At 40.1% G+C, this 27,039-nt stretch overlaps 1 protein-coding gene across 11 annotated transcripts in view; it reads left to right on the top strand.

Annotated features, from left to right (window-relative positions):
- Positions 1-27,039, top strand: part of VWA3B (von Willebrand factor A domain containing 3B) — a 246,473-nt gene that overhangs the window by 110,221 nt on the left and 109,213 nt on the right. For all 11 annotated transcript variants that reach the window (XR_012379855.1, XR_012379857.1, XR_012379860.1 and 8 more), the window contains 3 exons: positions 1,268-1,422; positions 9,866-10,004; positions 11,067-11,198. Coding sequence is in view for 3 of the 11 variants with exons in the window: in XM_073897813.1 (XP_073753914.1) it covers positions 1,268-1,422; positions 9,866-10,004; positions 11,067-11,198 (426 nt within the window). In the remaining 8 variants the exon portion in view is untranslated. The remainder of the gene's footprint in view (positions 1-1,267; positions 1,423-9,865; positions 10,005-11,066; positions 11,199-27,039) is intronic.

Here is a 27,039-nt window from a genome sequence, read left to right on the forward strand (position 1 = left end):
GAAAAAAATTTATAACTGTGTGATAGTGTTACCTAAATTTATTGTGGTAGTCATTTTGTACTGTACGCATATATCAAATCATATTGTATATGTAATATAATGTTATATGTCAATCATATCTTAATTTTTAAAAATGTGTCACTTCTCATGTTAAAGCCCTTGGGTAGTTCCTTTTTCACTCAGAGAAGCTAGAGTCATTTCCATTAGCTAGTGGACTTTATGGAGTCTGCTTCTGGCCCTCCTCACACTGCTCTGGCTTCATCTTACTCCTTCCCCGAGCTTACTCTGTTTCAACTACACCAGCCTTCCTAAAATTCTACAGACATGCTAGGCAGACTCTTACTCTTACCTCAGGGCTTTTGCATTTGCTTTGTCCTCAGACTTCCCCCCAGACCTCCGTATGACCACACTCCTTGTTCCTGCTGGTCTCTGTTCATATTTCTTCTTCTCTTTGTGGCCTTCTTTTTTCAGGTTTTAGCTTCTTCATCCTCCCATCCTCTGTTCTCCATTCTCTTCCACAGAATTTGTCATCGTCTGACCTGCTGTGTAACTGTTTATTATCTAGCTCTTCCCCTGTAGTGTGAGCTCCATGAAGGCAGGAATTTTGGTCTCTGTTTATGGATTGTATTGCTGCTGCCTACAAGATTTTACTGCTGGTGGCATGGAGTCGTGCTTGATAAATTCATAAATTGGTTGGGTGAGCTCTCTGTTTGGGAAGCCATTGTCCTCAGACCAGTTTTGTATGTGCCAGTAAAGGGTGCTAGGTGTGTAATGGGGGTTCTTGGCTATTTTTCTTCATTTGGAGCTGGGAGTAACAATGGAAAGATGTTTTATGTGAATCTCAAGTCCCACCTCCTCTAGGTAGTCCTCCTGACCCTCTAGTCCATGAGGATGCTTTCTTCTTTGCCAGATTGCCCAGTTATTATTGTCTCAATCCAGTGTCTATACTCGGCCTTGCTAACTTTCTCTCTCTGTGTGTGTGTGTGTGTGTGTGTGTGTGTGTGTGTGTGTGTGTGTGTTTCCCTGCTGGAAACATCTTCTCTGGGGCCCAGACGGGATTGCACATGTCTTTCTGACCATCATGCATGACATCTGGCACAGGGCTCCACATAGAGCAGGCCCCAGTGCATGTTTTGTTGAACCAGCAGTTGAATGATTTTACCATGGGAGTGAGTGCTAAGAGCTGTATAAATAAGACAAGATGGGGTACCATCTGGAGATGACTTTGAATGGTCTGAGTGGCTTCTATTCTTTGTCTTTTCCTTAGGAGACCAACAAGAAGACAGTCCATGCGAAATACTGCAGTAGATTTGTTCATGCTCCCTGGAAGGATGGGAGCTTGGTCCACGTCTGCATTACCAAGGACAAGTGTACATGGTACAGCGAGAGAATCCACACAGTCCTTGCCCAGATTCAGAGGAGGTTGGTATATTTGCAGGAGGGTACAAGTGGTTTAGTCTCTCTTGAAATTCAAATCTGCTTGACCTCTTCGTAAAAGCTTAACCACAAGAAACAGCCAATTAACCTTGCTAAGTCAGGGTTGGTATCTGATTGATGCCTTGCTGGTGGCCTTGTTGTTAACAATAGAGAGGGATGTTCAGATCTGATTCCAAGCTGCCTTGATGCCAGTGCAGACTCTTAAAAACAGCAGACAAAGGTGGTTATGTTGGTTGCACATCACTATAGGAGGCTAAGGAATGCTTCTGCTCATGTCTTGCATTTTTTGTGGGCCATAGGTATACTGCAGATTGTATTACACCTGTCCTCTGCACTCTTGCATATTACATTTCAAGGCAACTGTTAACAATGTTGTGAAGTATTTGAATACAATGGAATAATATATATGCAGCTAAAAATAACTTCATGGGATCTCTCTCAACTCTGCTGGTTCTTAAAATCTTCCATTGCTAATGCATCTGATAAACTAATGCTGTGACTTCAGCATCAGCCCCATGGGGATGATCTACCTTAATGCTTTCACCTCCCTGATGCCAGAGGACAGCTTTAGACCACAAAGACCAAATCCATTTAGGTGCATGGCCTCTGAGGTCAGATAGAGCTGGATTCTAATACCAGCTCTGCCACTTGCTGTGTGACCCTGGGCAAGTTAGTTAATGTCTTTGTTAATGTCAGTTATGTCAGTTTATTCATTTATAAGTGGGAATAATAATGCCATTTATAAATGTGTTCTGTGGATTAGAGTAGATTCTAAATCTAATGAGTATAGGCTAGTGCCCAACCTGCAGTAGCCACTTAAAAATGAGAGTTCCCTCCATCCTTCCATGTTTTCTGTTATAAAATCACAAGCTGCAGATCCCTGTCTGCCCTTCTATGAACTCTTCAGAGCCCCAGTTTCTCAAAACCCAGCTGGTGATGGGCAACTTAGAACAAATAATCCTTGTGTCTGGAGCCTTCTCTGCTAATGGTTTTGGAGCTGACTTTTGGGGAGAGTAGTTTGTATTTCAGGCCTGGGGAAAAGGATGCTGTTTAAAAGACACTCCACTTGGTCCCTGCCAGGTCTCTTTGTCCCTCTCCACCCCCAAGTGTCAGGGGTTGTTGGGAAATTCTCTCCCCTCTTCTGTTTTACAGAAGTCTTTTTGGAGAGTTGGTACCATCTCTCCCTTAAATGTTTGTAGAATTCATCACTGAGGCCATCTGGGCCTGTAATTTTTCTTTGTGGGGAGGTTTTAAACTATGTATTCAATTTCTTCACATGTACATAGAACTGAGGTGAGTAACTGATGTCATCTTTATTTTCAGTCTGCTGGAGGTTATCCATTTTATTAATCTTTTCAAAGTGCCAGCTTTTGATTTCAGCGGGTTTTTTCTCTGTACAGTTTTCCCCTTTCTGTGCCATTGATTTCTATTCTTTATTATTTCCTTCTTTCTCATTACTTTGGGTTTAAGTTTCTTAAGATGGATGCTTAGATCACTAATTTGAGACCTTTCTTTCTAATATAAGCATTAAATTTTCTTCTGATATTGCTTTAGCTGCCTCTCACAAATTATTGACTTAAAAATATTTTTGAATCTCCCTTATAATTTCTTCTTTGAGAAAAGGTTATTTAGAAATATGTTGTTTACCTTTCAAATATTTGTGGATTTTCCTGATAGCTTTTAATTTCGCTGTGGACAGAGGGATACTTTATTATTTCAGTTCTTATAGAGACCTGTTTTGTGTCCCAGAATATGAAGAAAAGCTACACATTCTGTTTTTGTTGGGTGGAGTGTGCTATAAATAGTTCAAGTTGGCTGATAAGTTTGTTTCGGTCTCCCATATTATTACTGATTTTTTGTTGAATTGTTCTACAAATTGTTGAGATAAGAGTGTTGAAATCTCCAGCTATGGTTGTGGATTTGCCCATTCTTTTTTCAATTCTGTCATTTTTTTTTCCTTCATGTGTTTTGTAACTCTATTAGTAGGTGCATGCACATTTAGGGTTGTTATGTCCTCTTGATGAATCAACTCCTTTATTATTATGAAATGTCCCTTTTTATCTCTGGCAGTATTCCTTGTTCTGAAATCTGCTTTGTCCAACATCAATAGAGCCGCTCCAGCTTGCTTTTGATCATTTTCTGCATGTTTTATCTTTTTTCTATTTTTTTTACCTTTACCTGTTTGAGTCTTATATTGAAATCAGTTTCTTATAGATAGGATATATATGGGTATTGTTTTTTAAATCCAATCTGACCATCTCTGCCTTTTTTTAAAAACTCCATATTGTTCTCAGAAACAAACAAGCAAACAAAGATAATGTAAGGAGTAAAAAAACAAAACAAAACTGGAGAACCAACCTATTAATCTTCTCAGAAAGATAGAAAATACCACACTCAGAAAGTTGGAAAAGACTGTTATGTAGATAGGTTGATAGATAAATAGATATTAAGAATTATAGGAGCTCTTCACAATATGCCAAAATAAACTATTCAGGGACACCTGGGTGGCTCAGTTGGCTAAGCATCTGCCTTCAGCTCAGGTCATGATCCTAGGGTCCTGGGATCGAGCCCTGCATTGGGCTCCTTGCTCAGCGGGAAGCCTGCTTCTCCCCCGCCTGCTGCTCCCCCTGCTTGTGCTCTCTCTCTGTCTCTGTCTCTCTCTCTCTCTCTGACAAATAAATAAGTAAATAAAATCTTAAAAAAAAAACTATTCAGTGAGAAAGCTGGAAGATGAAGGCAGTCTCTCTGAAAGCAGAACACAAGCACTCCATGGTTGATGTTAACATACACACATACATACAAATAGATAGCTTATGGACATATATAAAATGAAGGGGAGATCTCACAAGAAAAAATTTCAGAACTGCAAAACCAGTGGTTCCAAACCAAAAGAAAGTTGCAAGGAATGTCTAGAAAATGGGTAATAAAGACCCATCCAGGATGCATCATCACAAAATTTTAAATACTAGAAATAAAAGGTCCTAATAGCTACCATTTATCCCCTCCCCAACCCCTGGTTGGGTTTATTTTGTTTGTTTCTTTTTATCTTTTGGTCCTCTTCAGCCATTTTTCCCACCTTGCCTCTTGCAACCACCAATCTGCTTGTTCTTTGTATCTATGAACTTATTTTTTGTTTTTGTTTTATTTGCTTTAGATTCCACATATAGGAGAGATGATAAAAGTATTTGTCTTTCTCTGTCTGACTTATCTCACTTAGTATATTGCCTTCAAGGTCCATCCATGTTGTTGAAAATGGCAAGATTTCATTCTTTTTTATGGCTGAATGATATTCCACTGTGCGTGTATATATATATATATATATATATATATATACACACACACACCACATCTTCTTTATCCATTCATCTATCAGTGGACACTTGGGTTGTTTCCATATCTTGGCTATTGTAAATAATGCTGCAGTAAACATAGGGGTGTATATGTCTTTTCAAATTAGTGTTTTCTTTTTTGCATAATATCCAGAAGCAGAATTGCTGGATTGTGTGGCATTTCTATTTTTTTAAAGATTTATTTATTTATTTATTTGAGAGAGAGAGAGAGAGAGAGAGAGAGAGAGAGAGAGAGAGCACAAGCATGAGGGACAGAGGGAGAAGGAGAGAGAATCTCAGGCAGACTCCATGCTGAGCATGGAGCCCAACATAGGGGTCTCATGACCCTGAGATCATGACCTGAGCCAAAACCAAGGGTTGGATGCTTAACCAACTGTGCCACCCAGGCACCCCTTCTATTTTTAATTTTTGAGGAACCTCCATACTGTTTTCTACAGTGGCTGTACCAATTTACATTCCCAACAACAGTGCATGAGGGTTCCCTTTTCTCCACATCCTGACCAACACTTGTTATCTCTTGTTGATTTGATAATAGCCATTTCTAATCTCTGCCTTTTAATTGGAGTATTAAGACCATTTCCATTTAATGTGATTATTTGATTGGATTTAAATCTAAGATCTTGCTGTTTATTTTTTGTCTCACCTGTTCTTTATTCCCTTTTAACTCTTCTATCTTCTTTTGTTGGAGTATTTTTTATGATTCCATTTTATTTCGACTGTTGGCTTAAACTCTACCTCTTTATTTTGTTTTGTTGTGTGTATGATAGCTTTAGCATTTATAGTATGTATCTTTAACTTACCACTGTCTACTTTCAGATAATATTTCACTTCATCTATATCATAAAAATCTTACAACTTCCATTGCCCCTTCTGTCTTTTCTACTGTTGTCCTACACTTTATTTCCATATGTGATAAACCCACAATACATTATAAATAATCAACTGTCATATAAATAGACTTAAAATGAGAATTAATATATTTTGTATTTATCCACATATTTGATATTTCTGTGGCTCTTTATTCTTTTGTATAGATCCTTGTGCAGGTTTGTTGGTAACGAATTACCTCAGCTGTTTTAGTCTGAAAGACTCTAATTTACTTTTACTTTTGGAAGATTTTTTTTGTTTTGCTTTATATAGAATTGTAGGTTTATAGTTTTATATTTCAATACTTAAAATAATATTTCTCCATTGTCCTTTGGCTTGCTTGATTTATGATGAAAACTCTTCTATTATTTTTATGTTGTCTCTGGGTGCTTTTTTTTTTATCTTTATCATTGGATTTCAAATTATATATTATGATGTGTGTTGGTGGTTTTTTTTTTTCATTTTTCTTCTGTTTAGGTTGTTTGAGCTTCTTGTATATATGGGTGTATTGTTTTATCAAAATCAGAAACATTTGGCCATATTTCTCCAAATATTTTTTCTGTTTCCCTCTTTCTCCTTTTTCTTAGTCTCTATATGTATCTTAAACTCCTTGATATTGTTCTATGGGTTGCTTATTCTCTATTTTTTTTTAGGCTTTTTCTCTGTGTTTCATTTTAAATGGCTTCCTATTGCAATGTCTTCTTTAAGGTTCCCTGATCTTCTGCTAGTGTAATGTCTGTTAATACCATGTAGTGTATTTTTAATTTTGGTAATTGTACATCTCTGTAAGTTTCCTTTTGTACTTTCCATTCCTGTCCTTGTTCTGCTTATACTTTACCTTGCTGAACATATGGATTATATTTATAATAGCTGTGTAACGTTCTTTTCTACTAATTCCAGCATTTGTGTTATTTTAGGGTCTGTTTCTGTTGATCTGTTTTTCTTCTGGTTATGGGTCATATTTTCCTGCTTCTTTGCATGGCTGGTAATCTTTTACTGTAATGCAGACATTTTGAATTTTACGTTCTTGGGTCCTGGATTTTGCTGTATTTTTTTTTTCACACTTCCATTATTTTATTTTATTTTATTTTACTTTATTTTTTTAGTTTTTTTTAATTTTTTATTGTTATGTTAATCACCATACACTACATCATTTGTTTTTGATGTAGTGTTCCATGATTCATTGTTTGTGCATAACACCCAGCGCTCCACGCAGAATGTGCCCTCTTTAATACCCATCACCAGGCTAACCCATCCCCCCACCCTCCTCCCCTCTAGAACCCTCAGTTTGTTTTTCAGAGTCCATCGTCTCTCATGGTTGGTCTCCCCCTCCGATTTACTCCCCTTCATTCTTCCCCTCCTGCTATCTTCTTTTTCTTTTTTCTTAACATATGTTGCATTATTTGTTTCAGAAGTACAGATCTGTGATTCAACAGTCTTGCACAATTTACAGAGCTCACCATAGCACATACCCTCCCCAATGTCTATCACCCAGCCACCCAATCCCTCCCACCCCCCACCACTCCAGCAACACTCAGTTTGTTTCCTGAGATTAAGAATTCCTCATATTTGTGAGGTCATATGATACATGTCTTTCTCTGATTGACTTATTTCACTCAGCATAACACCCTCCATAACATGCTCCAGTTCCATCCACGTCATTGCAAATGGCAAGATCTCATTCCTTTTGATGGCTGCATAATATTCCATTGTGTATATATACCACCTCTTCTTTATCCATTCATCTGTCGATGGACATCTTGGCTCTTTCCACAGTTTGGCTATTGTGGACATTGCTGCTATAAACATTGGGGTGCACGTACCCCTTCGGATCCCTACATTTGTATCTTTGGGGTAAATACCCAGTAGTGCAATTGCTGGATCGTATGGTAGCTCTATTTTCAACTGTTTGAGGAACCTCCATACTGTTTTCCAGTTGCACCAGCAACTCTAAAAATGAAAAATAAAAGTGCTTTTTTTAAAAAAGGGATTGATAAGATGTTGGTTGAAAAAGGGAAAAAGAAAAATTCAAAAAAAAAACAGTTAAAAAAATTAACTTTGAAAGACTAATGAGTCATGGTAAAAAAGCCATGAATTCTATGTGCGGTATTCCCCTAGTGCTGGAGTTCTTCCATTCTCATTGATCGGTAAACTTGGTCTTGGCTGGCTGTTCGCGCTGATCTTCTGGGGGAGGGACCTGTTGCCGTGGTTCCCAAATGTCTTTGCGGAGGCAGAATTGCCCTGCCCTTGCCCGTCTGGGCTAAGCAATCTGCTCAGGTTTGCTCTCGGGAGCTTTTGTTCCCTGCAAGCTTTCCGTACAGTGTTGGAGAATGAGAGTGAAAATGGCGGCCTCCCAATCTCCGCCCGGAGGAGCCGAGAACTTGGGGCCCCACTCCTCAGTGCTCCCCCAGAGAAAAGCAGTCAGTCACTCCCGTCTCCCTGGTCTCCGGCTGCACTCCGTGCTCCCCTGGCCTGTGACCAAGCGTTTCTATCTCTGGCACCCGACCCTGTGTGGAGTCTCCAAATCCAGCAGATCCCTGCGGTGCGTTCCCGCGCCGCTCTTCCCAGGGGAGGAAGGGGAGTCTCCCTGGATCTGCTGCTTGTTGGGTCTCTGCTGGAGGAGCAGTGGTCCAACTGTTTTGCCGATCACACTTTATGGCGACCCCAAGCTGAGAGCCCATGCCTCGGCTCCGTCTCTGCAGCCGGCTTTCCCGCTCCGATACGTGGGAGCTCTGCTGCACTCAGGCACCCCCAGTCTTTCTGTGACCCCGAGGGTCCTGAGACCACACTGTCCTGCGAGGGTTCCACCCCCCACTTAGCCACTGGAGCGATGTCCCTCAGCGGAGCCGATTTATAAAAGTTCCGATTTTGTGCTCCGCGGCTCTATCACTTGCCAGAAGCAGCCGAGGGAGGCACCCTCCCCCGCCATCTATCCTCCTGAATATCGCCTCGGATTCACTGCTCCGCACATCCTACCTTCCAGAAAGTGGTCGCTTTTCTGTTCAGAGAGTTGTTGCTATTTTCTTCGATCTCCTGTTGAGTTCGTAGGTGTTCAGAATGGTTTGATCCCTATCCAGCTGAATTCCTGAGACCAGATGAAATCCAGGTCTCCTACTCCTCCGCCATCTTGCTCTGCCCCCCGATTTTGCTGTATTTTTAAAATACATGTTCTATGATGCAGTTATATTCCTTGGAATCACTTTGATCCTCTGGGGCTTGCTTTTAAGTTATGTTAACATAGGTCTAGGGCAGCCTTTAGTCCAGGACTAATTTGCTCCTACTACTAAGGCAATACCCTTATGAGGACTCTCCTTGATGTCCCATGTATTAAGGAGGCTTTCCCACTCTGGTTGTTTGGAAGATGAAGTAGCCCTGTGTAAGCTCTGAGGTGTTGATCTATTTACTCCTTTATGGTGATTTGTTCCTTAGCTTTAGTAGTTTCTTCACATGCATGCCATGATCATTACTTAGCCAAAATCTTTAGGGCACTGTCTGCAGATGGCTAGAGCCCATTCTTTCTCCCCTTTTTTTCTCTCTTTCTCCATCCCTTCCCACCCTCTCTGCTTCTATGCAGCAACCTCTTCTTCGTTATTTTGCCTACAAATTCTAGTTGCTTAGCCTTGGTGAGCTCTGAACTCAGTTTCAAGTATTTTTTCCATCTGCCCTGCCCCCTCTTCCAGGTCTTGGCTGAGGCTGTGAACTTAATTTACATCCTGTTATGGGAGCCTGAGTCCCAATCACAGAAGCAGTCCTGCTCATACGACTGTCTAATGGTTAGTTATTATAGGGATCTGGTGTTGCTTGATATTGTCCATAAGCTTCACTGAAGCTTCAGGAATGTGCTGGCATTACTAACTTGACTGTAGTCAGCAGGGTTAAAAGAATAAATGGTCTGAAATCATAGCTGAGGAAGTAATTTACTTTTGGCTTTGGAACCCAGTTTTGGATTTATTTTTTGGTCCTATTGATTTTTCTAGTTCTGTTTTACTTGGATTGATGATGGAGAAGTGGAGGGGGTTAGTGATGAGGGAGCCAGCCCAAATGTAGGATTTTCCACAGAAAACCCTCCACGTGAGTAATCTACCCACAGAAGATTGCGTATAACCAATACAGCACAGCTTGGCCTTTGTAGATGTATTATTAAGTTCTTAGGAAGATGCTGACATTGCCCACAGGCTCTAAAAATTCACTTTCAACCATTTCCTGCCTAGGATTAAGTGGCTACAGGATAGAAGTCAAATCCTCTTTGGAAAAGTACGTAATGATTGCGTCTATGTCCTCATTGATACATCTCACTCAATGAAGAGCAAACTGGACTTGGTGAAGGACAAGATCATCCAGTTTATACAGGTTAGATGGAGCTGTCAGGTGCATGGATTTGGGGGCCTTTGTATCATGAATGCATCTGCAGCAGCCTTCACCTGCACTGGTTATGAGAGGTACACAGATGACGTTTGCACTCAGACATCCACAGGAAAGCCACCTTAGATAAAAGCTCCCTTTTGCCAGTTAGAGAATCATCAGTTCTCTTTCGCAAGCAGACCCTTCCTGTGGCAGGGTCCTTTCTGTAACACATGGGTTACTAAGGGAGTTTCAGTGTCCACTGCTTCAGGTTTCCTCTGTCCTGAAACCCTCGGTGTACACACATCTCCATTGTTTTCCAGATGCTCTTCAGCTCAGCACTTTTATTTTAATTTCCAGTATTTATTAGCAGTGTTGCATGCACTGGCCTCAGAACTGATGTGTGGGAGGAGTGTAGGCTGATGCTTAGGAGTTTACAGTTCCTATTGCACCTGTGATGCCTCCGAGTTGTGTGACCTAAAGCAGACTGCTTTCCTAACTCCTAGTCCCCACACCTACAGATGGGTATCCTGTACTGTCGCTAATTAGTGGTATCGGTGGGAGTGTTACCACAGAAGATCACTGTGGGGAGTGTTTGCGAGTACAAAATACAGGTTTTAATTTGATAAGCCTGTACTGGAGAAATACGGGCTGGTGGTAGACAAGTGAATAGACGTGTAACCAAATAGCCTTTACGAAAACATGATGACCAAAACTGACACCATTTTGAATTTCTCTTCTTTAAGCAGATTGCATTTCCTATGAGTATGCGGTATACCATCAATGCTAGTATTAAAGACAACATTTAATGCCATATTATATATAAAAACTTATGCATGTGTGTAACATATGTAATATATTCATACATATATACATTTGTAAAAGTGTAATCTCCAAACTGTGTTAATTTTATTTAAATATTTTTTGTACTGGAAAAGATTTTCTCTTTCGCATGTAATTTTTAGCTTCCAGAACTGAAAATAGATATCATAGTGACTAAAACTTATCAAACTATGACCTGTCTTAACCTTTTCTTACATCTGAGTGGAACATCTGAATTCTCTCTTACAGGAACAGCTGAAATATAAAAGGAAATTCAATTTTGTGCAGTTTGACGCCCAAGCAGTTGCTTGGCAGGAAAAACTTGTTGAAATCAATGAAGATAATTTGAGAGGGGCTCAGTCCTGGGTTAGAGACATTCAGGTAAGAAAGATGGAGGCCGGGTCTGGGGGAAGAAGCCTGACTTGATCACCTACTGAGTTAATTCATGCCATGGAAGTTCTTGAGAAAGGGCTCTGAGTGCCAAGATGGCAGGGGTTTTGCACACTGATTTTGTTTACAATAGTCACATTCATCTAAGCTCATGAGTCACTATCTTAACATTTAGATAAGACTTTGTTCACAAGACATCATTTCCAGAGCTGCCCTTGGCCCAGGTCTCAGCCCTTTTATGAAGATAAATTTCAAAATTTAATTTTTTTGTACTCAAACCTTCAGATTTGATCTTTCTGAGACCTCGTTATTGTTTCAAGTAATATATTGCAGCTATTTTTTGCCAGTGGGTTTTGTTCCAAAATAGTGAACTGGTGGAAACACACAGAGAGAAGCTGGAGAGAGAGGGCAGCAGCAAGATACAGTGAGAAAGTGAAATAAATTCTTCAGGCCTGCCTTTTACTTGGAGAACCTTAAAGCTACCCCTCTTGGCATTTACCCAGACTACTAAGGAAGGAATTTCCTTTCCTTAAGTTTTCTCTTATCTTGAACTTACCTTAATTTTTTAAAAGTTCTTTTTCCAGAACCATATAGCATTCCAGATATTTGAGATACGCTAAAATTGAAACTAAGGGCTCCTCTCAAAAAGTCAGGTGTAGATCACAGACATCTTTAAAATCGTTCAGTACCTGAATTTAGAGTCCCAGATTTGACAGGAAGCCACAAATGGACACTAGTAAACCTCCTTGAATATTGCTTGTGCTGTCATTGGAATGTACCAGAGTTCCCTTGGGATTGGTTTTTTTAAAAAAATGGGAGAAGGGAGAAATAGATTCTGTAAGAAATAATGATGCCTATAAGATCTTGATCTAACTGGTCACCTTATCCTGGGAAAGAATATCCAATTCATACCCAACTTGATAAATTTCCAGGATTAACCAGTGAAGTTACTTGAGATATATGTTCCCTCCTTTTACAGACCATAGGTAGTAGTTAATTCAGAGCCCACTAATTTAGGGTTTGTCATGACAAGATATTATATACGTAATATCATTAGATAAAAACTAAAATCACTAATAAGTAGAACCAGCCATCTAAATGGCTAAAAATCAAAGTATGATTCTGTTCTCTTCCCAAAAATCTTCACTGAAGCTCTCTTGCTCGCTTGCTGAATGTGCAAAATTTATTTTCAAAATGATCAGATTTCTCTATATTCTTTTGACTGTCTTGGCTCAGGAATCAACCCAATGAATTCAGGACTACCACTCAGGTGTTCTGACACTGCCACGTGCTTTTGTCGGAGCTGTAGTTCCTTGAGTAGGCATAGCGAGTCCTAGGGTCAGAGGAGCACAAGCTGGGGGTGGGGTCTGGGCCAAGGCTCCTGGGGGAGCAGGGAGGGAGCAGGTGCAAAAGAGGCACTAACTCCTGACCATCTTTCATGTGATTTTTAGTCTGGCTTTCTCCTAGCTTTTCTACCATCTTTTCAACATTCCCTGAACAGTGGGCTTGTCAACAAGACTATTGAGATGGGGCTCAGAGAGAAGAGTTGTTCTGTTTACCATCTGAGCTACATTTCTGCTGCCCAAATGTTGAAGGAGTTTTTTGGTGTGTGTGTTTGTGTGTGTGTGTGTGTGTGTGTTTAACTTTTTAATTTTAAATCATTTTAGTCCTACAAAAGAGTGGCAGAGATAGTACAGAGGGTGCCTGTATTACCCTTCAGCCAGCTTCCCTAATGTTAACATCTGACATAGCCATAATTCAATTACCAAAGCTAAGAAAATCACAGGGGACACCTGGCTGGCTCAGTCCATAGAGCATGTGACTCTTGATCACAGGATCCTGAGTTTGAGCCCCGTGTTAGTTTTAGAGCCTGCTTTAAAAAAAAAAAAGTCTATTTAACAAAACAAAAACAAAAACTAAGAATCACATTGCTTTATTCACAGACTTCCTTAGTCTTTTTACAATGTTACTGTTCTGTTCCAAGATTCAATCCGGGGTCCCACGTTGCATTTATTTTTTTAAAAAGTTTATTTATTTTCAAAATATAGTTGACATACAGTTTTATATTAGTTTCAGGTGTACAACATAATGATTTGACAATTCTATACATTACTCAGTGCTCCCCACGGTAAGTGTAGTCACCATCTGTCACCATGAGATATTATTACAATATTATTGACTATATTACCTCTGCTGTACTTTTCATCCCCATGACTTATTTATTTGATAACTGGAAGTTTCTACCTCTTAATCCCCTTCTCCTCTTTCACTCATCCCCCCACATTACATTTAGTTGCAGAGTCTCCTTAGTCTTTTCCAGTCTGTAACATGTCCTCAGTGATTCCTTGTCTTTCATGACCTTGACGCTTTTGAAGAATATTGATCAGGTGTTTTGAAGAATGTCCTTCAATTTAGATTTATCTGATGCTTTCTCAAGGTTAGATTGGGGTTAGAATACCACAGAGGAGATGCGTCCTCCTCAGTGCATCGTGTTGAGCGGTGTATGATGTTGATATGCCCTGATACTGGTGATGTTAACTTTGAGATTTGGGTAAGGTGGCATCTGCCAGGTTGCTCCCCTGTAAAGTTACTATTTTTTTCTTTTTATAGATAAGACATGTTTTGGATGAGATACTTTGAGGCTATGCACATATCCTTTGTTTCTTAAACATTTACCCACTAATTTTAGCATTCAGTGGTAGATCTTCTCTACAAAATTATTACTGTGCTGTTCTAATGGTGACTTTCTGTTTCCTCCATTCCTTTTACATGTGTGTGTTAGAACTCTTCTGTAACTGAGTTCCCCTTTCTCCCTTTTATTTATTCATCAATCATATTTATTTCATTAAGGACTCATGAATATTGATTTACTCTTTTCAGTGATAATACTATTGTTATTTATTTTGTTACTAAGCTTGTTCCCACTTTGGCCATTGGGAACTCTTTTAGGTTGCCCCCTGTGTCCTTCACATATGCATCTGGCTTTTCTTTTTCTTGAATACTTCCTTACTTTCTGGCTCTATGAGATGTTTCATGATCATCTTCTATTTTCCTAGCCTCAACCCTGGAGTTTACCACATCTCCAAAGAACCCTTGTTTCTTTTATTAGAGAATGGTGTTTATAAACCAAAATCTGGGCATTGGGGTATGCTTATTGCTGCTGCTGAACTCACTGCTTCTAGGTCCTCTCAGTGGAGAGAGATGGGAAACATATGTATAATAGCCCATCTGTGCATAAATGGCTATATTCCTGTATCTATTTATCTGTATTTTCATTAAAGAAGAAAAATAAAACTGTGAATTTATACTAATACCTCTTGCACCCATCCACAGCCACAGGATTTATTTGTAATGAATGTATTTCCTTATTTGTAACTTCTTTGCCCATGAAAAACCTGATTATTGCTATCTGTAATGTATTTACTTTTTTGTTCAACCCTAGTATACATATAAAGTAGTTTCAGAATTTCTAACCCATACTCTGAGAAACAAATTTATCAGCTGGTGTGCACTGTTTACACGTAGTTCTTTCTCTCTTCAGCCTTACAGTTTCCAGTCAAAAAAACCTTTTCTAAAGTTATTAAGTCAGGTACTTTTTTTACCCAGCTACTTCAGTGTGGTTTTGTCATTCATTAGTACGTTGGTTCCCCCATACCCTAGTTGAATTGTATTTTAATTTGTACACAGCACTCTTTTTGGAGTGTAGATCTATGGGTTTTGACAAATGCAGAGAGTCATGTATTTACACCTCTCTGACCAAAGGCACTGGGAAAAGGTAGGCCCAACAGAGATCTAGTGAGAATCCCCAAACTCCACTCCACATCCAGGCCCTGGCACATAGTCCAGTTCATTGGAAGCAGTGGCGATAGTATAGCCATGGCTATCCCAGTCCCTGCTCTTCAACTCAGATCCTATCAAGTGGTCCAGTCTGCTGGCAGCAGCAAAAGCAGCAAAGCTCTAGCTGCCCAGTTGCCATTTCACAACCCAAATCTGGAGAGTAGTCTGATCCACTAGAAACAATGGCAGCAGTAAGGCCCTTAGTCACCCTTGCCCCCATGCCACAGCACTGTATGAGTGGTCTGATCTGTTGGCAGCAGCAACAGTAGCAACATCCCAGGCTGTCTCACACTGCACTCCACACCTGGGGTACGGGCAGGTGATACCATACAGCTGTAGCAGTGGCAGCAGCAAAGCCTGGGGCATTTCTAAAACCAGGTCACCTGTAGGTGGCATGACCTGCTAGCAACAGCAAAGTCCCTGACTGTCCCAGCTTCACAACTGGGGCACCAATGGGAAGTCCAATCCTGCAACAACAACAAAGGCAAAGCTTTGTGTCTTCCTGTTCTCAATTCAGCAGTATAAATAGAGTCAGGCTCAGCAGCTTCTGCTTGTACACCCCAGAAGGTCACCTAGCACCATTAGGCAGCCCAGAGATGTGCCTTTCCTGGGCTTCCTACAGACAGCACCAAATAGGAACTGAGTGGGAGCTCCAGCAGCACAAGAAGAACAAAGCAGACCAGAATAGGATTGCATGGGATAGAAAATTAAATTGTCATTGGAACTAAAGCCCACAAACATAGGCTAAAATAAACATGCTAAACTTGAACAGGGTGACTGCCTCCTAAATGACATTTAAATGGGAATAATCTCCTAACATAGTAACCAAATTGTCCAGGACATAAAAAATCACTCATCATACCAAGATCCAAGAAATCCACATTTGACTGAGAAGAGCAATCAACTGATGCCAGTACCAACAGAAGCTCAGAAATCTCTGGGACAGTAAAAAAGAGGTAATATTCATACCATCAGAATTCTAGAAAAGAGTGTGGGACTGAAAAAGTATTCAAAGAAGTAACGGCTAAAAGCTCCCCAAATTTGGTTGAAAACATAAAAACTACAAGAACCTAACCAAACCCCAAATAGGTAAAACCAAAGAAATCCGTACCATGACACATTACATTTAATCTTCTGAAAACTAAAGACAAAGAAAAATCCTAAAAATAGCCAAAGAGAAATAACACATAAACTATAAAGGAACACCAGTTCAAATGACAGCAGTTTCTCATCTGAAACCATGAGACCAGAAGAAAGTGGCACAACATTTTTCAAGTGCTGAAGGAAAAGAACTGTAAGCCATGAATCCTCTTTCTGGTGAAAATATCCTCAGGACTAAAAGAGAAGGAAAATGAAGAGAATTTGATGCTGGGAGACATATCCTTAAAGAATGGCTAATGGAAGCTCTCGAAATAGGAGGAAAGCTTGGACCTTCAGAAGTAGAGGAAGAACAGTAGGATGGGTGTATAAAAGTAAACATAGCAGAGAATCTGTAACCTTATGAGTTGCTTTAATCATGTTTTATGGTTAACACCATCTAATACGGTGTATAATAAATATAGAGGAAGTACTTCAGACAAGGGACCTACATGGAAAGGATAGTTTGAAGTGGTAAACCATCAGTATGAAGAGGCTGTGATCAGTTACACATATGCCTAGGAAAATACCTAGAGCAACCATGAAGCCCACTACATAAGGGAACACACTCAAAAACATTACAAATAAATCAGAATAGAACACCAAAAAAATGTTCAAATAATCCATAGGAAGGAAAGGAAAAATAAGATACATGAGAAACAGAAAACAAAAACTGGGAAGCTTAATTAAATATCAGTAATTACATGTAAATGGTCTAAACATACCAATTACATGACAGAGACTGGAGAGTAGACAAAAACATGAACCACCTCTCTATGTGGTAAGAAACTCCCTTCAAAAGTAAAACAGGTTGAAAGTAAAAGGATGGAAAAGATAATTACAAACTAATTTTTAAAAATCTGGAGTAAATATGTTAATATCACATAAAGTAGACATTAAAGCAAAGAGAACTACTAGAGACTTAACATGATAATAAAAAGATCAACCCATAGAGTATATTTGCTGCAGACGTTGTTAACCTGTTAGCATTCTGTTCTCTCATTCATCTAGTCTCCTCTGGACAAAATGACAAGACAAAAACAATCACCTCAGCAAAAAGAACAAGAGATAGTACAGTCAGCCAGGGACCTACTCAATACGGACATTAGTACGATGTCGGACCTAGAGTTCAGAATCATGACTTTAAAGATACTAGCTGGGTTTGAAAAAAGCATGGAAGTTATTAGAGAAACCCTTTCTGGAGAAATAAAAGAACTAAAATCTAACCAAGTCGAAATCAAAAAGGCTATTAATGAGGTGCAATCAAAAATGGGGGCACTAACTGCTAGGATAAATGAGGCAGAAGAGAGAATCAGCGATATAGAGGACCAAATGATGGAAAATAAAGAGGCTGAGAAAAAGAGAGAGAAACAACTAGAGGATCACAAGGGCAGAATTCGAGGGATAAGCGATACGGTAAGACGAAACAACATTAGAATAATTGGGAACACAGAAGAAGAAGAAAGAGAGAGAGGGCAGAAGGTATATTGGAGCAAATAATAGCAGAGAACTTCCCTAATGTGAGGAAGGAAACTCAAAATCCAGGAGGCACAGAGAACCCCTCTCAATCAATAAAAATAGGTCAACACCCCGACATCTAATAGTAAAACTTACGAGTCTCAGAGACAAAGAGAAAATCCTGACAGCAGCTCAGGAGAAGACATATGTAACCTACAATGGTAGAAACATTAGATTGGCAACAGACCTATCCACAGAGACATGGCAGGCCAGAAAAGACTGGCATGAGATCTTCAGAGCACTAAACGAGAAAAATATGCAGCCAAGAATATTATATCCAGCTAGGTTCTCACTGAAAATAGGAGAGATAAAAAGCTTCCAGGACAAACAAAAACTAAAGGAATTTGCAAACATGAAACCAGCCCTCCAAGAAATATTGAAAGGGGTCCTCTAAGCAAAGAGAGAGCCTAAAAGCAGCATAGATCAGAAAGGAACACAGACAATATACAGTAACAGTCACCTTACAGGCAATACAATGGCACTAAATTCATACCTTTCAATAGTTACCCTGAATGTAAATGGGCTAACTGCCCAATCAAAAGACACAAGCTAACAGAGTGGATTAAAAAACAAGACCTATCAATATGCTGTCTGCAAGACACTCATTTTAGACCCAAAGACACCCCCAGATTGAAAGTGAGGCAGTGGAAAACCATTTACCATGCTAATGGACACCAAAAGAAAGCTGAGGTGGCAATCCTTCTATCAGACAAATTAGATTTTAAAACAAAGACTGTAATAAGAGTTGAAGAAGGACACTATATCCTACTTAAAGGTCTATCCAACAAGAAGATCTAACAATTGTAAATATCTATGCCCCTAACATGGGAGCAGCCAATTGTATAAGGCAATTAATAACAAAAGCAAAGAAACACATCGACAACAATACAATAATAGTGGGGGACTTTAACACCTCCCTCACTGAAATGGACAGATCATCTAAGCAAAAGATCAACAAGGGAATAAAGACTTTAAATGACACACTGGACCAAATGGACTTCACAGACTTATTCAGAACATTCCATCCCAAAGCAATGGAATACACATTCTTCTCTAGTGCCCATGGAACATTCTCCAGAATTGATCACATCCTGGGTCACAAATCAGGTCTCAACCGGTACCAAAAGATTGGGATTATTCCCTGCATATTTTCAGACCACAATGCTTTGAAACTAGAACTCAATCACAAGAGGAAAGTCGGAAAGAACTCACATGGAGGCTAAAGAGCATCCTACTAAAGAATGAATGGGTCAACCAGGAAATTAAAGAAGAATTAAAAAAATTCATGGAAACCAATGAAAATGAAAACACAACTGTTCAAAATCTTTGGGATACAGCAAAGGCAGTCCTGAGAGGAAAGTATATAGCAAGACAAGCCTTTCTCAAGAAACAAGAAAGGTCTCAAATACACAACCTAACCCTACACCTAAAGGAGCTAGAGAAAAAACAGCAAATAAAGCCTAAACCCAGCAGGAGTAGAGAAATAATAAAGATCAGAGCAGAAATCAATGAAATAGAAACCAACAGAACAGTAGAACAGATCAACGAAACTAGGAGCTGGTTCTTTGAAAGAATTAAGAAGACTGATAAACCCCTGGCCAGACTTATCAAAAAGAAAAGAGAAAGGACCCAAATCAACAAAATCATGGATGAAAGAGGAGAGATCACAACCAACACCGAAGAAATACAAACAACTATAAGAACATATTCTGAGCAACTCTATGCCAGCAAATTAGATAACCTGGAAGAAATGGGTGCATTCCTAGGGATGTATCAACTACCAAAATTGAACCAGGAAGAAATAGAAAACCTGAAGAGACCTATAACCACTAAGGAAATTGAAGCAGTCATCCAAAATCTCCCAACAAACAAAAGCCCAGGGACAGATGGCTTCCCAGGGAATTCTACCAAACATTTAAAGAAGAATTAATACCTATTCTTCTGAAACTGTTCAAAAAATAGAAATGGAAGGAAAACTTCCAAACTCGTTTTATGAGGCCAGCATTACCTTGATCCCCAAATCAGACAAAGACCCCATCAAAAAGGAGAATTACAGACCAATATCCTTGATGAACATGGATGCAAAAATTCTCACCAAAATACTAGCCAGTAGGATCCAACAGTACATTAAAAGGATTATTCACCACGACCAAGTGGGATTTATCCCTGGGCTGCAAGGCTGGTTCAACATCCACAAATCAATCAACGTGATACAATACATTAACAAAAGAAAGAACAAGAATCATATGATCCTCTCAATAGATGCAGAAAAAGCATTTGACAAAGTACAGCATCCTTTCTTGATCAAAACTCTTCAGAGTATAGGGATAGAGGGTATATACCTCAATATCATAAAAGCCATCTATGAAAAACCTACAGCGAATATCATTCTCAATGGGGAAAAGCTGAGAGCTTTTCCCCCAAGGTCAGGAACGCGGCAGAGATGTCCACTCTCACCACTGCTATTCAACATAGTATTAGAAGTCCTAGCCACAGCAATCAGACAACAAAAAGAAATCAAAGGCATCCAAATCGGCAAAGAGGAAGTCAAACTCTCACTCTTTGCAGATGATAGGATACTGTATGTGGAAAACCCAAAAGACTCCACACCAAAACTGCCAGAACTCATACAAGAATTCAGTAAAGTGGCAGGATATAAAATCAATGCACAGAAATCAGTGGCATTCCTATACACCAACAACAAGACAGAAGAGAGACAAATCAAGGAGTTGATCCCATTTACAATTGCACCCAAAACCATAAGATACCTAGGAATAAATCTAACCAAAGAGGCAAAGGATCTGTACTCAGAAAACTATAAAATACTCATGAAAGAAATGGAAGAAGACACAAAGAAATGGAAAAACGTTCCATGCTCATGGATTGGAAGAACAAACATTGTGAAGATGTCAATGCTACCTAGAGCAATCTACACATTCAATGCAATCCCCATCAAAATACCATCCACCTTTTTCAAAGAAATGGAACAAATAATCCTAAAATTTGTATGGAACCAGAAGAGACCCCGAATAGCCAGAGGAATATTGAAAAAGAAAAGCAAAGCTGGCGGCATCACAATTCCGAACTTCCAGCTCTATTACAAAGCTGTCATCATCAAGATAGTATGGTACTGGCACAAAACAGACGCATCGATCAATGGAACAGAATAGAGAGCCCAGAAATGGACCCTCAACTCTACAGTCAACTAATCTTTGACAAAGCAGGAAAGAATGTCCAATGGAAAAAAGAGTCTCTTTAACAAATGGTGTGGGGAAAATTGGACAGCCACATGCAGAAGAATGAAACTGGACCATTTCCTTACACCACACACAAAAATAGACTCCAAATGGTTGAAATACCTCAACGTGAGAGAGGAGTCCATCAAAATCCTAAAGGAGAACACAGGCAGCAACCTCTTCGACCTCAGCCGCAGCAACTTCTTCCTAGAAACATCGCCAAAGGCAAGGGAAGCCAGGGCAAAAATGAACTATTGGGATTTCATCAAGATAAAAAACTTTTGCACAGCAAAGGAAACAGTCCACAAAACCAAAAGACAACTGACAGAATGGGAGAAAATATTTGCAAATGACATCAGATAAAGGGCTAGTATCCAAAATATATAAAGAACTTATCAAACTCAACACCCAAAGAACAAATAATCCAATCAAGAAATGGGCAGAAGACATGAACAGACATTTTTCCAAAGAAGACATCCAAATGGCCAACAGACACATGAAAAAGTGCTCAACGTCACTCGGCATCAGGGAAATCCAAATCAAAACCTCAATGAGGTACCACCTCACACCAGTCAGAATGGCTAAAATTAGCAAGTCAGGAAACAACAGATGTTGGCAGGGATGTGGAGAAAGCGGAACCCTCCTACACTGTTGGTGGAAATGCAAGCTGGTGCACTCTGGAAAACAGTATGGAGGTTCCTCAAACAGTTGAAAATAGAGCTACCATACGATCCAGCAACTGCACTACTGGGTATTTACCCCAAAGATACAAATGTAGGGATCTGATGGGGTACATGCACCCCAACATTTATAGCAGCAATGTCCACAATAGCCAAACTGTGGAAAGAGCCAAGATGTCCATCGACAGATGAATGGATAAAGATGTGGTATATGTACACAATGGAATATTATGCAGCCATCAAAAGGAATGAGATCTTGCCATTTGCAACGACGTGGATGGACCTGGAGGGTGTTATGCTGAGTGAAATAAGTCAATCAGAGAAAGACATGTATCACATGACCTCACTGATATGAGGAATTCTTAATCTCAGGAAACAAACTGAGTGTTGCTGGAGTGGTGGGGGGTGGGAGGGATTGGGTGGCTGGGTGATAGACATTGGGGAGGGTATGTGCTATGGTGAGCACTGTGAATTGTACAAGACTGATGTATCACAGATCTGTACTTCTGAAACAAATAATGCAATATATGTTAAGAAAAAAGAAGAAGAAGATAGCAGGAGGGGATGAATGAAGGGGAGTAAGTCGGAGGGGGAGACGAACCATTAGAGACGATGGACTCTGAAAAATAAACTAAGGGTTCTAGAGGGGAGAGGGGTGGGAGGATGGATTAGCCTGGTGATGGGTATTAAAGAGGGCACATTCTGTCTGAAGCACTGGGTGTTATGCACAAACAATGAATCATGGAACACTACATCAAAAACTAATGATATATGGTGATTAACATAACAATAAAAATTATTAAAAAAAAAAAAAAGAGCAACCCAACAAGAGGATAACAATCCCAGCTATACTCGTGGTGAATGCAGCACAACATATAAACTTGTCCAGTCATGGTGTTATACCCCTGAAACTAATGTAACATTGTGTGTCAGCTATACTTTAATTGAGAAAAAAGGAGACAACAGTCCTAAATGTGTATGCGCCAAACAACAAAGCTTCAAAATACATGGACCAAAACCTGATGGAGTCAAAAGAAATGATAGACAAATACAGCAATTCTATTTGGGGCCTTCGGTACCCCAGTCTTAGCAGTTAATAGCACTATTGAACAGTCATCAAGGATTTGGAAGAACTGAACAACACCTTCAACTAATAATATCTAATTAACACTTATAGAAAGCTCCACCCACCAACAGAATACATATTCTTTTCCAACAATAATTGACCATTCACATAAATAGACCATATCTTGAGTCATAAAAGAACCCTTAACAAATTTAAGAGAATTGAAATCATACAGTATTGAGTCACAGATGTCTTCTGACTGTAGTGGAATCAAACTAGAAATCAATAACAGACACCATGAAAATCTCAGAACACTTGGAAATTAAAGAACAGGCTTTAAATAATTCACAGATCAGGGGCGCTTGGGTGGCTCAGTCGTTGGGCGTCTGCCTTTGGCTCAGGTCATGATCCCAGGGTCCTGGTATTGAGTCCCGCATCAGGCTCCCTGCTCTGCAGGAAGCCTGCTTCTCCCTCTCCCACTCCCCCTGCTTGTGTTCCTGCTCATGCTGTCTCTCTCTGTCAAATAAATAAATTAAAAAAAACCTTTAAATAATTCACAGATCAGAAAGGAAATCACAAGAGAAAATTTAAAATTTCATAGAATTAGGGGCACCTGAGGGACTCAGTTGGTTAGGTGTCCTGCCTACGGCTCAGGTCATGATCCCAGGGTCCTGGGATCGAGTCCTGCATCAGGCTCCCTGCTCAGTGGGGAGTCTGCTTCTGCCTCTGACCCTCCCCTCCAGTCGTGTTCTCTCTCTGGATCTCTCTCTCTCTCTCTCTCTCTCAAATAAATGTCAGATCTTTAAAAAAAATAAAATTTCATAAAATTTAATGAAAATTAAGCAAAGCACGAAAATGTGTGGAATGCAGCTAATACAATGCTGAGAAGGGATTTAATGCACTAAAAGCCTACATTAAAAAAGAGGAAATGATTTCAAATCAATTATCTATGTTCTTATGTCAAGAACCTCTGGTCTGTCTTTTCATGGATGTTTATGTAGGAGACAGCCTTGGAAAGTAGCAAAAGGTAGAGTGCTTATTGTCCAGTGTAAAGATAGTATCTAACTCCAGAGCAAAGAACAAGCATGCTTACAGGCCATTATAGAATATTCAGTTTTCCTAAGTTCAGAGTCCCTCTCCTTTAACACAACCTACTGTGGTGCAAGTGTCACTTAACCCTCTTCCCATCACCTTATGGGAATTGGAACTCAGGAAACTGGTACAGAAACCACCCCCCAAACACCCCGACATTCTGGGTACTGTTGTTGCTGTGAGTAGTAAAGTCCTTTGTTGGTGACCCAGAAGTCTTGGATCTTCTGCCAGCACCCATGTTAGTTTGCAAGTAAGGTAAAATCTCAGGCCCTTCACAGCTTTTGATGTATATTCATGTAAAAACCTGCAAGCAGACGTTTGTAACAGCTTTATTTGTAAATGCTCAAAATGGGAAATGACACAGATGTCCTTCAACAGGGAATGGATAAACAATTTTACATCCATACAATGATGGATGCTACTCATTCATAAAAAGGAACAAACTCTCAATTCATGAAATAGCTTGGGTAAATCTTAAATGTGCTTTGGTAAGTGAAAGAGGCTCAACACAAAAGGCTACATACTGTGAGGAGGAGGAGGTAGAGGTTGAAATCCAGCTTCCCCACTTGGACTCTGAGGGGTAGAGCACCTCGAAACTGCTGGGTAGGAGTGGACACAGGCAGGGAGGACTTGTTACACTTGGTGGGGGTAAGAGTCTTGGCTCACCACGTGGCCTTCTCTGCCACCACCCCTGTAGGAGCGTCAGGGCATTTTATTTTATTTATCCTACTTGACCTTCTTGGGTCCATGGGTTTATGTCTGTCATTGTTTTTGGAAAATTCTCAGCCCTTTTTTCAGTTATTTCTCCTATCCTGTTTTCTTTGTTGTGTTTCCAATTATGCACATGTCAGACCATGTGATATCATCCCATAGCCCTTTGATGCTCGTTTTGGTTTTGATTACTCTTTGTATTCATCTGCATTACTGTGTTGTTTTTTCTTTTTTATTTCATTACTGTGTTTTTGATGTTTAGTGTTTCCATTCAGTTATTTCTTAAGGTTTTCACCCCTCTGCTGAAATTACCCATCTGGTCTCCCGTGTTGTTCACCTTTGCCATTAGAAATTTTAATGTATTAATCACAGTTCTTTTAAATTTTCTTTCAAATAGTTTCGGCATCTGTGTCATACCTGAATTTTTTTCTGATGAGTACTTTTGTATCTTGGTAGTATGTTGTTTCTTTCTTTTTAGCATGCTTACTTTTTTTGTTATTGTTCTTAAAAGCTAGACATCACATGTAGTATATAGACACTGAAATAAATATTATTTATGTCTGGAAATGAGCATACCTTTCTTTTTGGGGGGAGAGGCATAAATTTAATCTAATCCAGAGCTGGGCTAGGTTTGAGGTTTGTTTGTTACTGTTACCTCCAGTGCACATTCCCCTCAAATTCTTGTGGTACTTGGCTTAGGGTTGGGGATGATGTGCTAGAGACTTGTTCTTCACTGTCTGTTCCGCCCTCATATTTTAATTTTCCTTTCACATTGGGCCTCAGAGAGAGTCTGTCTCTTTACAAGTTCCTTGCCAGTCAGGGATCATAGGGGAGTGCTGGGGTGGGTGTTCTCATCTTAGGCAGGCTGGTGTCCCAGAGGCTCGGGGGTGTGTTCATCTCAGTAGTTCTGAGCCCAGCACCTAGCCTTGCTCCTTTTCTGGGTGTGGAGGGTTTGGTTTTTCCCCCTTTCCTTCCCTCTGCTCTCCTGGATTTTCACCAATGGCCTAAGGGTGACTGTGTTCCTTGCCCCCCTCCGGCGCCCCAACCCCCACATTCACACATTAGGGCTTTTATTCTGAAGGTGAGATGGAGCATAAGAGTTCCTGTGTCACTGTTCTTTCCCAGTTCTGCTCCATGAAGGAGACTTTCTTGGGCCAGTCTTTTCTGTGAGCACCCTGTGGGCTTTATGGCGAAAAAGCCTTCAATGCAGAAGAATGCAGATTTCCCCTCTATTGGTGGCCTGTGGACCTTTACCTTCTCACCAATATATATCTGGCTAGCCTCTACCAATTCACCAATCCCCCCCAGGCAAACTTTTCTTACTAGTGTCTGCTGCATCTCATGCCAAGGAGTGTTTGCATCTAACTGGTCTCTGCACGGGCCTGTCTGTCTTCACATTTGGGGCCAGCGAGTTGCCCTGTGACCTGAGCACTCTGATGAGCGTAACAAAAGGCATTTACTTGTTGTTTGTCTGGCTTCTTTTTGTTCTAAGTTTGGCAGTGAAACTGGCCAGTGCTCTATATCCTTGGGCAGAAACTGCAGGGGTTTTAAAAACACAGTTTCTTTGCTCTACCCCAGATGGCCGATGTTACCATGCTCACTTTTGAATAAATCCTGGTTTGCCCTGCCAGGCTTGTATTCAGACTGTATATGTAAGCTGTGTTGACAGCCGAATGAACAGTAACAGAGTTAGTGCCTCACACAGAAAGACACAAAGATGAAGTTGCATTAAGAGCTATGTCGTCAGAAAGCAGGAAAGAATGTCCAATGGCAAAAAGACAGTCTCTTCAACAAATGGTGTTGGGAAAATTGGACAGCCACATGCAGAAGAATGAAACTGGACCATTTCCTTACACCACACACAAGAATAGACTCCAAATGGTTGAAAGACCTAAACGTGAGACAGGAGTCCATCCAAATCCTAAAGGAGAACATAGGTAGCAACCTTTTCGACCTTAGCCGCAGCAACTTCTTCCTAGAAACATCGCCAAAGGCATGGGAAGCCAGGGCAAAAATGAACTATTGGGATTTCATCAAGATAAAAAGCTTTTGCACAGCAAAAGAAACAGTCCACAAAACCAAAAGACAACCGACAGAATGGGAGAAAATATTTGCAAACGACATATCAGATAAAGGGCTAGTATCCAAAATCTATAAAGAACTTATCAAACTCAACACCCAAAGAACAAATAATCCAATCAAGAAATGGGCAGAAGACATGAACAGACATTTCTCCAAAGAAGACATCCAAATGGCCAACAGGCACATGAAAAAGTGCTCAACATCACTCGGCATCAGGGAAATCCAAATCAAAACCTCAATGAGATACCACCTCACACCCGTCAGAATGGCTAAAATTAACAAGTCAGGGAACGACAGATGTTGGCGGGGATGTGGAGAAAGGGGAACCCTCCTACACTGTTGGTGGGAATGCAAGCTGGTGCAACCCCTCTGGAAAACAGTATGGAGGTTCCTCAAACAGTTGAAATTAGAGCTACCGTTCGATCCAGCAATTGCACTACTGGGTATTTACCACAAAGATACAAATGTAGGGA

This window comes from Callorhinus ursinus, unplaced genomic scaffold (genome assembly GCF_003265705.2).
Source record: "Callorhinus ursinus isolate GAN/ISIS: 27379988/994484 unplaced genomic scaffold, GSC_fseal_2.0 scaffold10, whole genome shotgun sequence".
Classification (NCBI taxonomy): domain Eukaryota; kingdom Metazoa; phylum Chordata; class Mammalia; order Carnivora; family Otariidae; genus Callorhinus; species Callorhinus ursinus.